The sequence below is a fragment of the Lepisosteus platostomus genome, chromosome 10 (assembly GCF_059453375.1).
Source record: "Lepisosteus platostomus isolate fLepPlt1 chromosome 10, fLepPlt1.hap1, whole genome shotgun sequence".
Classification (NCBI taxonomy): domain Eukaryota; kingdom Metazoa; phylum Chordata; class Actinopteri; order Semionotiformes; family Lepisosteidae; genus Lepisosteus; species Lepisosteus platostomus.
Window position 1 is genome coordinate 2,542,016 of NC_142620.1, and position 18,788 is coordinate 2,560,803.

The window sequence follows — 18,788 nt, forward strand, 5'->3', positions numbered from 1 at the left end:
GCAGGTGGACTTTCAAGTGCTGGTACAGGTCAAGATTTTCAGGAAGTTCATTTAGAGACTTCGGGTTTACACTATTGGAAAGTCTTATCATATTGAAAACATTGTATTAAAAAAATCAATAAACAGCAAATCTAGATTTCTGAAGGTGCCTGAGCTTTAAATAATGTGTAATTTCTTGAAGCTGGAAAATAAATTGAAAGGATTTAGGCGGATTTGCTTATCTGTTGGACACCATGAAGCATTACATTTCTAGGGCTTGGGAAAGCACATTGAAACTAGTTAATCTGCAGTGGTTCAATATTACGTTTCCCCTCACAGTCAGGCCATTTTGAGCAGGGAAAGATTAATCCCCTAGTAACAGATGGATGTTAAAGACTTACACGTGGGAAAAACAAGTTTTCACATTGTTATTACATTGGATTAGTCCATTTCTGCTGAACAAAAGCTACACTGTTGGTTACAATGATATAAAGGGGTCACAGGTCACACAGTATTAAATGATTTTTATAATCCTAATACATAACTTCCACTGTATAGGTTATTAAACCTTGTGAAGGATCATTTCATGGTCGGCGCAGAAATCAAATTGTTTGAATATTGAGCCTTTGGAGGGGAAATGACTTCAGTCAATCATATTTTCCGTTCCTTTGTGGACCTTGCTGTGTAACAGGGATGAGTCTGTTTTCTGCCACACTAATCAATATGAAATGAATAATATCATTCAGACCATTAGGACTTCAGGGAGGACGGGTGTTTTTCTGTGGTGTGTTTTTGATGTGCTCTGACAAAGGGAATGGCTTTTTACAAACAAAAGCCCAAAGTGCAATATTCAGGAAGTTGTGGTTTAAGTGAGCCGAGCACCTAGAGAACGATATTTCATCAGGCCGTCAAGCTCAAACATATTTATGGTCCCATGTTCTTACTAGAAGTGTGATCTTCATCATTCTTTGTGTTATTTATAATTTCATAAAGCTGTTCTATGACAGTGCTTATTTTATCCCCCTTCTAATCTGTTCCTAATAAAGACATGTCAAGAGACCACGGTGAAGAGTTATAGGGCTGCCTGCTGAGCACGCTGCAAGTAAGGGGAGACTAGGGGATAAATCAGAACTGTGGGCTACTGAGGTGAGGAGATAATCTCCACACGCTTTGCGAGAATCAGGCTTTTCCCTTCAATAGCAATGATCTATAGTAATGAAAATCCATGCAAACTATCAGAAGGGGAAGATTGAAGTGACACTTCCTGTAAATAATTAGAAGCTGGCACCTCAGAAAGACAAAAAAAAACCTAAATATATTGTCTTCACAAATATTGAATCAACGAATGAAATATAGACTTGAAAAATATAACACTTTTTCAATTACTGTTCAGATTAAAAAAATAAAAATGATAGACTAAAGTAGAAATGTATTAACAAATCTCATTCTTAAACACACTTGTAATGAATTTAGTTCAGTAGTCTTTTTGATAAATAACATCATTTGTACTGTACATTTGCTTGTTATTTCACTTTTTTCTGCAAGGGGACCTTTAATAAAAAAGGAATGCTTCAAAGGAATCTGTTCATTATCAAGTTTTTACAAACCCACAGAGTGACTTTCCAAATGTGGCCCTGAAACTATTGTGTTTTTAGGTTGGAGCCCCACATGCATGGAAAGACTCATTAAATCAGCAGTCCTGTAATAATAAGCTATTCAATACCATCCCAATCTCTCAAAACTAAAAGAACCAAAATTATATGCCTTTTTTACATAAAGGCATTTTGGCAGTAAATGTCAAGCTGGGTACAGTGATTACTAAGACATAATAACAAAACTTATTTTTTTCAGATGTTATTAGAAATTCCTTAGAAATTTAAATATGAAAGTCATATATTTACTAACTTTAAAACCAATGTCACCAAGATCCCTAATTTGTGGAATAAATTACTGTCCGTCTATGAACACAAATGAGGATTGTCGAGTTGTGTTGAAAGCTGTATTGTTTTGAGTAGTCATGTATAAATACTCCAACATTGGATCTCAGTGACCCATCAGTTTCATGACTTTGTTTTTTAAGTAAATCCATAACAGACAGCTTTCTATTGAGTGAAACCACCATTAGGATGAAACTGAAACTGAAATATTGTCTTCTGGAACAATGTTCCCAAATCCCTGAAGAACTTTATGCAAAAAAGAAAATGCTAATTATCTGAGCTTCAATTAAAACAGGAGCTAGCTTTTTGTCAAACTGCACACATCTAATTTTATGGTGTTAGAAAATTAATTCTAAGAAAACATTGTTATGAGAATATCTGTATTCATAATAGTGCCAATATATTTTAAACTTTCATCTTTTCGTATTCTTTCTGGAGTATTATGGTGCTGATGTGAGGAAGTTTAAGGTAGTGAAGTGAGTTTTCCCCGGTGCAAAGTCTTTAAATGAGATTTTACTATAATTAACATCCAGGGTCACACCTTTGAAATAGAAATTATTGTGTGAGTTGTGTGAGCTTTTCCTGGTTGAATAAAACTGTCAGACTTTAGGCTGCATATTTACCAACAGTTAGCAGAACAATTTTTGACATTGTAATTGTAATTGGATACACATTGTGGGTATTCAGAGAATTCCACCTGATTTAAACAGGTGAGAGGAACATTTTATTGGGTTTAAACAAAACAGAGAAGCTTTTGACTTCTTATCATTATTTATCCACAGACTCAGCAGCAGGAATTACTAATCCTGGTCCTACAGGGCCTGTGTATCCGCAGGTTTTCCATGTCTCTTCACAACACCACCAGCTGAAGAACTGGGAAGTGCGTAAACTGGATCAATCAAGACAATAGCGAGCTGATTTAGGTTGTTAAAAGCCCAACTGGATTGAAAACACATAGACACCCCAATCTTCCACTATCTGCGGACTGCAGACCCCCTGCTCTCCAGAACTCTCCAGCACTGTCAAACACCAGACCTTCCAGGCCTTTCTAATTCTAATTCGTACTGTAACTCACTGCTTAACTACATCACTGACTGTTAGTATGAGAATCAACGAGGGGTTGTTCTCGGATCCTGCAGTGGAAGGGGTTTGACCTGCTATGCAGTTCCAGTTATGCAGAATTAAAAAGTGAGAAAGGAATTAATTTAGGTTTGTTTCTTCTTTCTTGTGTGTTTCTTTCTATGGTGGCGGGGTCAAAGACCACAGATGACATTGTCTCCTCTGCGGAGTGCTCTAGTGACGATGAGGACCTGGAGGAGTGTGATTCCGGACACACAGGTGGGCTAGGTTAGTTTATCTCTGCTTGCTTTAACATTTTTATTTTAATTTGCAATGGAGGATCTAATCCTTAAAGCATCTTTCCCATGGAACCACAAAGTGTAACTGCAAATAATTAGTAAATTAGAAAAAAAAATGTGCACACACTGTACAGGTTAAGCTAAAAGTAAATCTGTATCTATTAATGGTTTTGTTTCTAATGAATGATAAGCATATTCTGAGCTCCACATATAAATCCTTACAAATTGTACATTAAAAGTCAACAAATAGGTAATGAATTGTAAGTCACATTAATCCCAATTATTGTTATGCAAACATTAAATAAGGCTACACTTGTCCATGGGATTTGCAAAGTGGTTAACATGGTAATATAGTTATGCTAATTTTGTTATCTCAGCATTTGAATGAGAGCAAAAAATCTTTAAGCACAAAAGTACAAAATTAGCATTAACAAAAGCCATGTTTTCTGCAGTGATGCTTCAAAATGTATCATACTTGAGGACACTTGGCCATGCGGTATTGACTTGCATTTTTGATAAATGATACATTTTGAGATTTTAAAATTTGCTTTTGGCAAAAATTACACTGTAATATCTAGCAGATTAACTGCAATTCAACTAGTTATCTTCTTTTTGTTCCTTCATTTTTAGAGGCTTGCCCTAAGTTAAACATTTTAATAGAGAACAGATATCATCGAATTTCTGTGTACAATTTTTTTGTTTTGTTTTTTTATAGTTTTATTTAAAGGTGAAAGTGCTATACTGCCGATGTTCTTTTTAAATAAAAAAATACAAAACCTAATGTCTAGAAAATGTAGGTTTAAAGTATAACTTACTCTGAGTTAACTTCTTTTGGAAGAACTTTGGAGCAGACCTGTTTTTCTGGGTAAATTTTCAAGATCACAAGCAGCCAGTCACGTAGCTGTAATGCAGTAACAAAAGTTATTTTAAAAGTGTTTGTAAATTTATTCTTATATCCTGTTAAATTTGGTTGCATGTAATTTTCAGCTCCCATATAGAATTTCACTCCCAGTGACGTCAGACACTTATAAATTGTGTGCAGAATTGAGCTGCTGAATTAGTGCTGTACTGGCAGAGAAGCTGCTTGCTCTGGAGGCAGGATGAGCTGGTGCCCTCTCGCTGCTTTGGCCTGAGCAGTGCCTCCATCCAGCTGTGACGGGAATTCCCCAGGCTGGCACGGCCAGGGTAGTGGGGCAGGACCCTACCAGCTTTCAGGTCCCCCTGTGACGGTGATGAGAAGCAGTGTGCAGCTGGCATTGTGGCGCAGCAGGAGTGGCTCAGGCAGTTGCCCTCCAGTTACAGGATCCTACCTCTGTAGCACAGGACTTGTAGACATAAAGATTCAAATAATTAAATACGGTCCCATCCGATATCAAACAGCTACTTATTCCTGCTTGTGCCTGTAGCAACCTGCAGCCCATTTCAGAGCATAATTACCTGTCCACTACAGGGCACAGGACAGCACAAGACTGGACCCCACCCTAGAGAGGACACCTGTCCATCACAGGGCACTGGACAGGGCACACCCTGGACAGGCCACCTGTCCATCACAGGGCACGAGACAGAACACACCCTGGACAGGACACCAGTCCATACAGGACATAAGACAGAAGCACAACCTGGACGGGACACCAGTCCATCACAGGGCACTCACACATATGCAGACACACAGAAATAAAAGACACTGACCAATTTGGCCACAATGTGTCAGCAGGCTACAACCAACACAGAAGGCACCTCAGTCCAGAATCAAGCCCAGGGCATAAGAGCTGTGAAGCACCACGGTGCCCAATAGGACCTTAAATTTAGAATCGCAGACTGTTTTCAGTTTCAGGGTGCTCCGTGCAGATGACCTGTTCATGTGCAAAAACATGAAACCAATATTCTTCAAATATTAATATTACAGTCATTTCCTCCTTTGAGATAGCAGTGGAGGTGCTGAATCATTATAGAGATCAATAAACTCAGGATCTGCTTGCATTTGCCTGCTTTTAAGCATTTCTATTACTAGAATTTCAAAAATATATTTGGGAAGCCCTTTTTAACCTATCAAATTTCACAAAGAATCCTTTGACTTTCTTTGTTTATGTAGATTACTCAAAAAAGGTCTTTCTTCTGTACTATAACCCATCTATTTTCTGGGTCAAATTACTTTAATAATTTCACAGACCCTTCAGTCTTCAGTGGGTTGTGCAGATTAATCATTTTCTTAAGTGGCATTGCACCTGTTTCACAAAATTAGCATCAGGATCTCATAGGTTACAGGAACATGACTGGCTGATTTAAGTTTTGTTGCATTTTATCATGGTTAACCTGAAGGTTAGATCCTAAGTTCTCCCAATGAGTATTTTAGAGTAAGCTGTTTAATAAAAAAAGAAGTTGATTTCTCGTTTGTCCCAATAGCCCCCTGAGTTATTATAATAGAAAAAAAGACAGATATCAACAGCCCCTGTCATCCAATCACATGTTTACACAGAAATTCACGCCTTCATTTTAACCCCAGCATCAGCTGAAGTGGACAGTTGCATGACATGTGGTTTCTTTTGTCAAGCACGAGTGTTTTTTTTTATTTATTTTATTTTATTTTATTTTAGTTTAATTTCTGGTTTCTTGGTTTTTAAGTTGGTTCCTATGTTGGTGTCCTCATCTGCCAGTAACTCCAGAATAATACATTTCTGTCTTTTCTCCTCATCTTGTGCCGCATGAATTTTTGGTGGTTAAAAACAATTTTCTTTAGTTTTTTTTTCTTTAATTATTTGTGCCGTATGGCTTATACTGGAACATTCCCATTTTTGATTAACAAAGCAAATGAAAGGCAACAAAATCTTTTCTTGCCATCAATTTTTTTGGCCTTGCGTGGGCAACCCTAATCTGTCTGAAGAAAGTTGTGTGCGAAAGAATGATTTTTTTTCTCTTTCCTACTCCCTTCCTCCTCCTGTTGTAGCCGTTCTGCATATAAATGTTTTTTAATGCAGATGGCATAAAAAGAATTTTATTGCCACAAAGTATATCTGTTTTTCTATTTTATTTGTTGATCTTAAAAGTCATTTGTGGCATGCAATAGCTGTAGCTTTTAACTAACTAAAACCAACTTCCTCGTGACTTCCATTTTACAATGCATGGACGTTGATGGTGCCATTGTGTGTTTACTTCATAGCTGTGCAATCAGGCTAACCCAGCCAGCCTGTACTGTTTATTTCAAGTTCAACATCCCTAAGAGCAGCAGTGCTAGAAACCGCTGCTGTATGAATTCTCTGCAGCTCTGTCTGTCAGTTTGTCCGTGTCTGTCTGTATCTTGAAGTGTGCTGTTAGTGTGGTGTCCCGTGATTTCGTTCTCTGTCTGTAACACTGTCGGATTTTCCCTTGTCCCTGGTGGAATTCCATAAGAGGGATATTCTCCAAAATTAAAAAGGAAAATCATTAAAACTAAAACAAATAGATCCGAAATTCGTGTTTACATTTGGATAAGTACTATGCTTTCTAACCTGGCACTAATTGCTTCAACAAGCATTTATGAAATTATTTACTGCTTTGCTAAAGGGAGATATGTTTTAACGGTTATTAATACAGATGTGAATACATGATAACTTCATTATACTGTTCCATCATAATTAATAGAATACGTTTATCAAGCCTGGCATAGTTACTTAGGAAATGCAGAAGGGCTCTGCTTGATTATTGTGGTATGGTTCTATCTTAAAGCATTTTGCTCTCGACAAGAAGAGGTGAAAATATCAAAAGAGTAAGTGCATTGTCTCCCAGGAGGTCTAATTACTGGGGTAACTGTTACCTTGCTACAGGATAGCTCAGGTTCAGTGTGCTGTGGCTGAATTTATTTTAAAACAAATGTGATATACTGTATGTCCGATCTTGGATTATTTTACTTCAGGATCTGCTATTAAGCCACTCAACATATATCATTGTTCCAAAACTGATGTATATTTATACGTATTTAAAACTAGCCAGTAGATTTGAACTCTGTCATATTCTAATATTAGATTTTTGTCTTTGTTTATAATCACAATTGCTTTGAAAATGTGGACAGCCTGGCAGGGAAATGCACATGTTAATATCAGATTCTTATACTCTTTATTAAGGGAAGCACAATTTCTGTTTTTCACACACCACTGAGAAAGTAAATAAATGTCACCTTTAATGTTAGATGAAAAGTCATAACTTGGTTGGTCTCAAATCATATCTGTTTGTTCGCTCAGGTTTCATTTCGGCCACCTATAATGAAATCATCACAGAGAAAATGAGTAACATCAACCCTCCAGGCCAAACACAGGAATAATTGTGGGGAGCCTGAGATGAATATTGCTCTGATTGCAATCAGACATTGGCAGGTGTTACATATGAAGCTTTGGAAGAACACACTACAGATCAGTACTTTACATGGATGAAGTAGGTATAAAAAGAGACACTGTGGTCAGTGTATTTACTGAGAAAAGAAAATGGAAAGACAGCAGTAAACCCATTATTGGTGGGGTGAATTCACTATTGGCCAAAAAACCAACTGAAATTTCTATTAATTCCCTAAACCGATCCTGCTCCTCTTCGCCCTTGCATTCTTTTGCTCTCATTCATCTAAACTGAAGCCTTAATTTAGATTAAAAACCGAATAGATGTTTTCGAGTTACAAATACATGTTTCTAGGTTCATATAAAACTCTCGAAGTTTCAAAGTTGAAAACAATTCAAAATGTTCATGTAATTAATAAAGTATGAGTTAAATGTGAGGTCCAATTAAACAATCAAGAGCTCAGCTGGAAAAAAGGCCCGGGGGTGCTGGAGCCAGGCAGACCTGGATCCAGAATCCCTGATCTTAAGGCTTTTGACTTTAAAAAAAGACAAAAGGAAATTTCGCATCTGTTTGAACTCGAAATGTGATAATTGAATTTGTTAAAAAAAACATATTTTCTCTGATCAAATAAACACTTCAGTTCTGCAAAAAGAGTGTTGTTTTGAGATGTGTTTCACACTCCAGACTCGAGATGTGTTGCTGCCGCTCTGGACCTGCTGTCATATTTGAACGAGCCTTAAATCAGACCCCAGGTTATTAGCAGGCACACATCTCGATTGGCAAGAGGCAATTTTTTTTTTTCTTCAGCCTGCTTGAAAGTCTTTATCATAGAAATTGCATTGTTGTTCAACGGACTGACAGAAATAGACTCACCTTGATAGCTGAAAATGCCGATAAATCCCTGCAAGACACACATGGAAAGAGCAGTCTTAACACACCCGCTAATATTCTGATTTTTTAAAGTGCTCCATTACTTTTAGCCTGTATTTTATCAAGGCATGACAGCAGCGTTTCCACCTCACAGCCAGATCTCTACAGGTCTCAGAGGCAGAGCAGGGCTGAGCCTGGTCAGTGCTGGGAAAGCAGGCTGTCTGTGTAGTAGTGTATATGTTGTAGTGGTGCAGGTGGACCAGTAGGTGGCTCTCCTCCCTGAGGACCAGATTTGCAAACCAGTGCCCCATCTTAGTGACCAGGGACACTGCAGGAGACTGTAGGAGGCGCCACCCTTGAGACATAAGACATTAAACAGTCTGAGGCCGTCTTTTCTCCCTGACGTTTCACCTTTAATCCACCAGCTCAGGTGGTGACATAATTACTCACCCCACAATTTAATTATGTATAGTAATAAAAAGTCATAATTCTATTTGTTAATAATTATGAGAGCTTTACAAAATGCTTAATATATAACATTATTCTTTTTTAAAGTGAGCCACATTCATACTACTATGGAATAGTTTACATAAACTTGTTGTTATATTTTAAGTTTATCTTATTCTTCTCTTAGCTGTTGAAAACATTATTGTTTTTGAACTCCACTAGTTATAACTACCATGCACTTAATCAATGTGAAAAATACACATGGCATAGTTATAGAACTTTGGTGAAATGCACTTTGTCTCCCCTGGTGTCTTTGATTAGGTAGAAAATGGAGCATATGCTTACTAGCATTACAAGAGTGAGAAGAGAACTAAGCAATAAAAATTGATTTGCACTTTGTGTATTTGTTTCTTGGATAAAGGCAAAGTTTTGAAACCATTTTATTACTGATTACCAGTACTTTCACTGTTCCTAAGCACGGCATCTTTTCCTGTCTGTCAGTACAGAACTAGACATCCTGTCCATGTCCCATTAAACAAACTGGATGTTAAAACAAAAATATTTCCTTTTTAATCCGTTTAATGACAGAAGATTAAATAAATTGTTCAAGTTATAAATGCAGCACAGCTAGGACATATGTGTGGTAGAAGACAGTCACATAGAAAATAGCAACAGTAGCACTCTTAATTTGCAGTATACACAACAAAGCCACTTACAAATTAGAATGGAGAAGTCAAGGTATATGCCTAAGCAATTTAAAACTGTTTGCAACTCATTGATGCATGTCTCCAAACATTGCTTTACATCAGCATTTGGAATTCAAGCTAGTCACCTTAAATAAGCAGATTAAACTTCATTCAAGTTTATAAAATAACAATAAAGAAGAACTGTATAATCCAGTGGTAAACACATACCGATACTGTATGAGCCGTCTACACTTGCTGTCTTATTAAAGTCCTTAGCTTGTCTTGTTTTTCAGGCTTTTCTTTAGACTTACGTTGTTCAGCAGCCGGTCTGTGATTTTAGACAGGCAAGCAATTAGAAGCCCCTCAGACAGATGCAATTCAGAAAGGACCCAAGAGAGCCTTTTTCAACATTGAAAAAACCTTCTACTGAAATTTTGTTTAAAATAAATGTTGTTTTTTTTAATTGAAAGGGTACAGGTAGTTTTTGTTTAAAACAAATGTTTTTTTTATTGAAAAGGTACAGGTGGTAGGTTAGGATATGTTAATTAATTTAAGAATAAATTAGTAAACTTCACAGGACATTTAAATCATACTGCATAGATTCTGACCATCCTGATCACCACTGTATTGTATGTCTTAAAACTTAAAATTACATTACTTACTCATCTCACATACTATATAAAGTATAGCTTATCTTCCCAATCGGCATCCTGCACATTTTGTGTGTTAATGAGTTAATGTGAAACATAAATTCCCCTTGCCTCAATAGTGTATTAGACCATCAAGTAATATGTATCAACTAAAAATAAGGATTTTTAAAAAAATATGTATTTTGACTCTACTGTATGTGGCCCATTAATAGAGAACTCTGTTGACACCTTGAACATACAGTAAGTGCAATCTCAAGTACAAAGCTCTACAGTGGTATGTAATGTCATCGCTATACAATAGCTTCTGTTTTAATCAACTGTCCTGTGTTTATAAGTCTACAACAGTCACCTTCACCACATTCCTCACTATTAAACATGTGGCCCTGGTGTCCTGAGTTAATCTCAGAAACCTTTCACACTGTCTAACAAATAACCATTGTAAGTAGCACACATTATATACACTCCTCCAGTCCACCCTTCTGCTGTTTATCAGGGAGTAAACTCAGATGAAGTGAAAATTATGAGAAAACATAATGCATGGCTCAAAAATGTCTATAAAAGTGATTAGTTTCTAGGCAAGAACCAGACAAGACAACAATTCCAAACAGAAATGCATTTCAGTTAAGCCTGACTTAATTAATTTAGCAGTTTGTGCTGCTATCGATAAACCTTTACAAAGCTCAGTTAATGATTTCTCTGTATCTGCTCAGGCCATTATAATTGAACTGTTTAAATAAACTAAAAAGTCCTGAGAACACATTTGTACACAAATACTGCTCCTCAGTCTTACTTTTCACCATGAAAGGCAGGAGTGTGGACAAGCAAACTTGTATTAAGAACAAGCATCATGTCATTCTTCTTACTTGCTGTTCTACAAAACAGCGTGCCCTTTACTCTCCTGTGTAAATTAATTATTGTATTGGACTTCCCTTTTTGTTTATCAACTCAGCTGCTTTCTATGCTTAAACATTTGGTGAAGAATGGGCTTTGGAATATAGAGTTAACATCAAGTGTCCTGAGCATTTTTGGTATTCTTAAATTCAAAAACAATAATTATATCTATTACTCTTAAAAAGTGTTATTGTTAGTTATCCAAACTAGATGTATTCTCACTGCTCTTCCAGCTAGTTCTTCTGCACACACTGTAATTGAGAATAGCCATTTAAAACAGAATAGAAGCCACAACCTGGTTTCGAGAAAATTGTGATAAAAAAGCTTAACAAAACATTTAACTAGTAAAATATTTTTTAAAAGACAGTAGCAGAAGGGTTCAGACAGGGAAAAATGCAATTTATGTTGTAAAAATTCCTCTGGTCTCAGATTTAACTATATTTTTATGTTTATCCCAATTGAAAATGAGATAACAATGCCTTGAATTCTGATATTAAAGCCTTGTGTCCTCTTGTGGAATTCCTCAAAGTACTCTTTATAGTAGTTAAACCAAAGACTGTGGGTCCTGCATCAGTATGGTTCAGCAAAATCATTGTTGTTTCGGACCAAAAACATTCTCTGAAGGTGCTTTCTGACATGGAGCTAAAATACAATACTTTGATTTAACGATAAAAACACAATGTATTGGGTATGCACTGCAAATCTTCTTACTTGATTTAGCATGACTATGTCAACAATTGGTAACTGTGCTCCTTGTCAATCTTATAAGGCTGCCCTGAAGCCTGTCAGACTCACGCTGGTTAATTCGTTTTTTTGCAAGATCTACAGCCATTGGAAGAACTACTCCTCTGACCTTTAACCTTTCTCTACCTGCTAACCTCCTCCTTGGCCCTAGCTTGCTGTTCTGTTCTTCTACTTTCCCTAAATGCAACTTACTTGAAGCATGCATTAACATCTGCAGTAAAAAATAACCCATTCTCAGCCAATTTCTTCTGTTTCTGACGTACATCCAGACTGCACGCCCCTTTCATGTTTAAAAATACTAATAAAAGATATTTTGTCCTTAAAACACATAAAAGAGGTGACAGTTGCCTACAAAACTGTCCCTCTTAGTGTGTCTGTTTAGTGTGTGCATCTGGTTGTTCATCTATAATAGTGTGTGGAAAACTAAAATTGCTTTGTTCTTTCTTCCCTTGGGAAAATTGTTGTTTTATTTTTGTAGTCGATACCTATATCTAATTTTTGTTGTTATTTTTCTAATTGTTGATCTGTCTGATTTTGTTCAAAATTATTGTCAAAAAGTTGAAAAATTAGATGTGAAGATTTTTTTCTTATTATTTCTGGATCTATTTCTTTCTTTTTTCTTTTCGATTTGGAACTGCTTCAGCTCGTGTCTTGCTGGCCTGCCATCACGAATTGGTGCTCTTTTCTATCCACAAAGATGGGAAAATTCTCTTGAAAGCATAGCTGAAATCCATATTTCCAATTTGAATTTCTGTCATACTAGGCCAAATTGGGTTTTGTTTCTTAATAAGTTTTGGCCTGCATCACTGTTGGTGAAGAGGTTCCAGATTGGAATTGAGCTTGATCTATTTTCTATTGATTTTGTTTTCGAAGATACTATTTTGATTAAGACATTTCTTAATGAATGATTAATCTGCATGGCGAAGAAGTTGCAGTTTAGGGTTTGTGAGACTGTCAGTGTTAGAGTTGTGTTATTTTTTGTAGATGGGCATGTATATGCTCATTGTTTGTATATCCCCATCCCTTCCTTACAGCCAAAAGCTCTAATGCCGCCAGACTGCTTCGTACTGCCTTTACATGGAAATGGCAACTGACTTTCACATTCACCCTCATCATTCTCATTTCCTATGCAGTGTGCTCATAGGCCCCACCTCCCCCACTCCCCTCACTCTTCTTTAGCAGTGTTAAAATATGTACAGTCATCCATTCATTCCAAAATTAACTAAGCAAAAACTCTAATTGAAATTATTAGAATGTAGATATTTAATGGAAAAAAAAAACAAAAGTTATAGATGTACAGTTTTTTGTAATACTTGAGAGAAAAAAAAGAAAAAACAAAACAGAATGATCGTGAAGTTTATTTTTCATGTTATGTGGTGTGGATGTATGTGTTGTTGCCTCCCTGTACCATCTTGTCAAAAAATATTATTAAACAAAAGATGCAATTGCTAAAGTCAATTTTTACAAGAATATAACTATACTTGTCCAAGAGCATTCTTACACAACTTTCTTTTGTAAATTTTTTTTCTTCATGCCAAAATCATGCGGGCAATTTGTTGATGTAAGTTGACCAAAATTATGTGGTATGCTTTCTTCCTTCAGTAACTTTTTTAATAGGCTGTTATGATTTTGAAAGCTGATTTATATTTTCTAGACTGACTTGCTCGGTCTTTTTTTATTTATTAAATCTTACTGTGCATTTAGTTTGTGAATGTCTACAATGTAATGGTCTATAATGTCATGTCTGCTTTACGTTTGTGAGTACTCAAGGATGTTTTAACTGTACGTTTGCATTTTTTTCTTTTAATTATGATTTGGTTTTTGCTTTATTTTAGTGCTTTCTGTTTGCAGCCTTTGCAGTTTATGAGCAGGTACCATGGCAAAAGGTTTTGACAGCTTCTGTGACAACCTGAATGTTCCAATTTGACTTAAAGGGCAGGGATTCAGGAGAAAATCAAACACCTCTTTGTCATATGACATGCTTTTTGAAAATTATTTTCCCAAAACATTCCTTTCCTTGAAATGTATTCTTAAATATTATTGCACTTTGCCGACTTACAGCTGGTTTTAGTTGATTTTGCCACTCTTTGCTTCTCAAGCGCTGCACGTTGAACAGGATTAACTATGTAATTATGACATACCATGTAGACACTTTGTCGTGCAAGTCTGAAATTACAAAATTTATTATTGCACTTTTCCCCAGAATAAACTGCTACTTGTAAGAAAAGCATAGCAGCTAAAATATTTGCAAGTCTAATGTTTAACACAGCAATCATACAGCATCTCCCCGAAAACTTATAGTTAACATTGGGGTTTTTTGTTGTTGTTGCTGTTGTTTTGTTTTTAATGAGGTTTTTTTTTTGTTTGTTTTCTGGGAACACTGGTGGAGGAAAAACATTAAGAATGTTAGAATGTGTATGTTCTAAAAATAAAAGTCATTTTTGCATTTCAAAAGTTTTCAGTAGATTCAGTAGACTAGTGATATTATTACAATTATTACTATGAGATATATTGTGCAGTATATATGTCGATATAAAAAGAAAAGGACGTTTTTATGCCGTAGACAGAGTTTAAAAACACGGAAGAAAAAGGACTTGCAAGCGTCTAAACCTGGAGTACATCCTAAAGACTTTGTTTTCTATTTCAATCATTCATTTGTACACTGCAGTTCAACCTATTCTGAAGACCGGATCTGTATGTGTGTGCAGATTTCATGGCGATTACAATAACTGGCCTGAGAGATGACTTGTTTGCACTGCCAGAGGCTGAACATTCAGCTGTCACTGAGCTGTTTCCTGACTTCCTGCCATCTTGGTAGCTGTACAGTATATAGCCAGTCAAAAGGCAAGCAGTGAGGAGCTGTTGGGCCCGGAGTATTTCCTGGCAGGAGAGAGGGGATCTGACAGCCACCTCACTCTCTGTATTAGCTGCAAAATGAGATTTATTACTTCCATTTAAGAGATTATTCAGTGTCACTCACTGGGTGAGAGGGGAGTCCTTCTTTTCTAAAGCCCCAGCTAGCCGCCCTTTGGAAGGGAACAGCCCAGCGTGCAACAGGGCGAATGTGGGAAGTGGGGAGGACTGTTGGCTCACCTCTGCTTCAGCCTGGAAAGCCTTTTGATTCTGTTCTAAGGGTTTCGTTTCTTTTTCACATTGTTTCCAGTTTGGTTTTGTTTTGTTCTGATTTTATTGAAACTGTATTGTTTTTTATTATTGTTATAGTTGTTGTTGTTGTTGTTGTTATCATTATTCTTATAATTTTTAAATGTGGTTAGAGAAGTCCTACCGAGTGCTAACATGCTTTTCCTGTCTTCTTTCAATCCTAGGAGGTGAATTAGTTATCCCTGTACTTGTAGAAGATCCCTTAGAAATTCCTCCTATAGCTACTCGTGCACCTTCCATTACCCCTCCCCCAACCTTTCGCCCCCTCCCAACCATTATTGAGACCACCAAAGATTCCCTGTCCATGACTTCTGAGGCGGGGTTACCTTGCTTGTCGGACCAAGGCAGCGATGATTGTGATGATGATGGCTTGGTGATATCTGGGTATGGCTCAGGGGAAGCTTTCGACTCTAACCTGCCCCCTACCGATGATGAAGATTTTTACACCACCTTCTCCTTGGTAACAGATAAGACCTTGTCTACGTCGGCCTTTGAAGGTGGCTACAAAGCTCACGCACCTAAGTGGGAATCCAAGGACTTTAGGCCTAACAAAGCCTTCGAATCTGGTAGGACTACTGCCACATCGTTATCCCCTGAGCTGATCCGTTCCACAGCTTCTTCCACGCCCGAAATGGTGCCCAAACTGCCGGCAGGCAAGATGAATAACCGAGAGCTTAAACCCCAGCCAGACATAGTCTTGCTTCCATTGCCCACTGCCTATGAGATAGACAGCACAAAGCTGAAGAGCCCATTAATAACCTCCCCAATGTTCCATAATGTACCCACAGCACACCCCACGGAGCCAGGCATGAAACAGGTTCCGGGGGCCTCAGAGGTGGTTCGTGAATCTAGCAGCACAACCGGAATGGTCGTCGGAATAGTTGCTGCAGCTGCTTTGTGCATCCTTATTCTCCTGTACGCAATGTATAAATACAGAAACAGGGACGAAGGATCGTACCAGGTTGACGAAACGCGAAATTACATAAGCAATTCAGCACAGACGAACGGCGCGATCGTGAAGGAGAAACAGCAAAGTGCTAAAAGTGGCAACAAGAAACAAAAAAACAAGGACAAAGAATATTACGTGTAAAAAAAAAAACAAGAGAGAGAACTATATTATACAAATTAACCATGTTGGGAGCTGCAATTAAAAACGCGAGAACTGAAACTCCAAGCGGTGCACGGAGCCAGTGAACTATGAAATGTACTGTAATATAAAGCACACTTACTATTGCAAGCAAACCAAGATGGCTAATAGCAACATTAGTGACCTTATTCTTCTATCTGGGTGGAGAAATTATCAGTGTAGAATCCTTCACAGCTACATCATTATCCCAAGTGACTTTTAGAGATCTGTGATCCTTGATGTAAACCTTGTTTTTTTGTAACCCTGTAAAGATATTTTGGCCATTTTGAGCATGTATACGACATGTAGTGCTGGCATCTTTCCAAGAGTGGGTGAGAAAAAAATAAGGATCATTGGGAAAAAAAAACCATCAACAAATAAGGACTACCGCCATACAATAACAACAAATTTGTATTGTTTCTACATCATGAAATTGTGGTGTCTTATGATTTTTGCTCTGTGCAAAAAAACACTGTATTAAATGAAGCGAACCAGTAACAATGTTTGACAGCGTTGATCCTATGGCGTTGTTTGTCCGGTTCAGCCTGACTCTTGACTTTTAATCGTACGCCGTACAGTGTACCTAAAAGCCGACGCTGAGGCATGGAGGGCGTGCTGTGCTTTCTGGCCTCAGTGAAGCGCGCTCCTGATTGTAATGCATGCCATCCAATTCTATACCGCGTTCAACCTCGCTTGAACGAATATTGCAGGCCAAACAATTTGTCATCAGAGTTACATTCCTTGTTTTTCTTTAAACGAAACAAGAAAACCAGTCGCAGGTGCATTTTTTTCAGCCTGTACCCGTATATCTTTTAAAGCCTTCAGTGCGACAGTTCATTCCCCGTCTCTTCTTTTCTATTGAGCTGCTGTGGCAAAGTAATCTTGTGATGTGCGATGGAAGACTGCTACAGTTCTATAACACTGTTAAGGATGTTTAAACAGAAATAAATCTAATGTGAAAGTGTGAATTTTATCTGTTGTCACAGTCAACTGTGTCAAACAACAAATTTGTTTACATATTTTATTACATTCTAGCTGTTGTACTTTGTAGGTAGATATTGTACATAACATTTAAGTTGTAATTTTTTAGTATTTTATTGTACAGACTGATCATTTGGTTTCTCAATGTATTTCATGAGGAGATTCAAAACTGTTATCTGATATGGAGAAAGACTTTGGAGCAAAAAAATATACATATTTTGTAAAGAGAGGAAAATATTGTTAGGTTAGAGATCCAATCTTTCTCGCTGATGTTTCTAAGTCGCATGAATATTTGACTACTGGAAGTTATCAATCAAATACAAAATGCTCTTCTTAATTGTATCAAGGCTTCCTTGTTATCGATTATTTTAGTGTTATTTTTTTATTTGAAAGAAAAACTAAACAATGAAGAAAAATTAAAATGGTGTTTCAGCACGGCTAAGACAAACCAATGAAAAGTAATGTGATTATATCTCAATGTCTGTTGTTAACGGATTTCACTGTTATGGATTCTTGTGAAATGACTTCATTTTCCTTTTTTTAATTATTATTGTATTAAGTTCATTTTGTGTTTTATCTTTTTGTGTATTCTTATTTACAAAGTTGATTTTTTTAAATCATGTCAGTATGTGCGGACTGTATGTGAGCTTTAAACATGTTTTTGTTTTCTTTTTTAACCAAATTTAAGTCGACGTATATATTTTGATTTACTGTGTTGTTACTGCTTTAAATCACTCATTCTTTATTTTGCATTCATGTTTGAGGATATGCTTAGCAATAAAATGTTCTTCCCAAATCTGTGAATGTTAGTGTACAATTTACTGTTGTTTATAACATTGCATGCACATTTTTGCATAGACGTTGTAGGAAAAGTTACAATAATTAAGCATTTACTCTTGTGCAAAGCTAGTACCAGTACTTTTAATTTGATCTTTAAAATGTAAGATATGCTTAAGAAAAAGGTACAAATAAGGGGATGGGGTTGTACAATTTGTCACAGACCATATTTAAATATGACTTTTCATTCATGCACTGGAGCAAATGCCTTGTGACATGTGTCCTAAGTGTGGCATGCTGTCAGAACTCTTTGGGCCTGTTTTGATAAAGCACATGCAAACGCAGGCTAATGACATCAACCTGCAGACACCGGCTTTTCAGTCTGCTGCTTTGCTGAAATCTTGATTTGTTTCTTAGGCGTCTGTGGTCAACAACAGGTTGTTCACAGCACTGTCCTGTCAATAGCAACAAATCATTTTCCTGTGGTCAAAGCAAGCAACTGGGGTGTGACTCAATTTCAAGGCACTTTGAAAATGCAAAGAGATTGTGGGCTTGTTTGCAATGGTGATAGTGAGAAATCCGCTGCTGTCTCTCAAACAGCCTAAATCAACAGCACAGAAGCATGTCTTAAAGATTGCTTACACTTTCTTTAAAATTAATTTAACGTAGAACACAAAAAGTACAAACATCATACTTTACTATCTGTGTTTGCAGTCAGGAACTCTTTGTCTCATGTTTGCTCATACCTCAACTGCTTGCAGCCGGAGCGTGATTTCTCAATTTGGAATTATTAGCCATGCTACCAAGGTATTATAGCCTTTCTAATATACTGTGCACCTGCGTTTCAATAATGTGCCATTAATCAAACAGGATACACA

General features: G+C 37.0%; 1 protein-coding gene across 41 annotated transcripts in view; it reads left to right on the forward strand.

The window, feature by feature from the left end:
- LOC148653013 (neurexin-3a) overlaps positions 1-17,929 on the forward strand; it is a 386,386-nt gene extending 368,457 nt beyond the window's left edge. For 13 of the 41 annotated variants that reach the window (XM_088647432.1, XM_088647440.1, XM_088647446.1 and 10 more), the window contains 2 exons: positions 3,176-3,254; positions 15,191-17,929. In XM_088647432.1, coding sequence (XP_088503558.1) covers positions 3,176-3,254; positions 15,191-16,116 — 1,005 coding nt within the window. In that variant the 3' untranslated portion in view covers positions 16,117-17,929. Of the gene's footprint in view, positions 1-3,175; positions 3,264-12,898; positions 13,150-15,190 lie in introns of those variants that run through there. The other 28 variants (XM_088647430.1, XM_088647435.1, XM_088647437.1 and 25 more) reach the window with 7 other exon arrangements.
- The last annotated feature ends 859 nt before the right edge of the window (positions 17,930-18,788 follow it).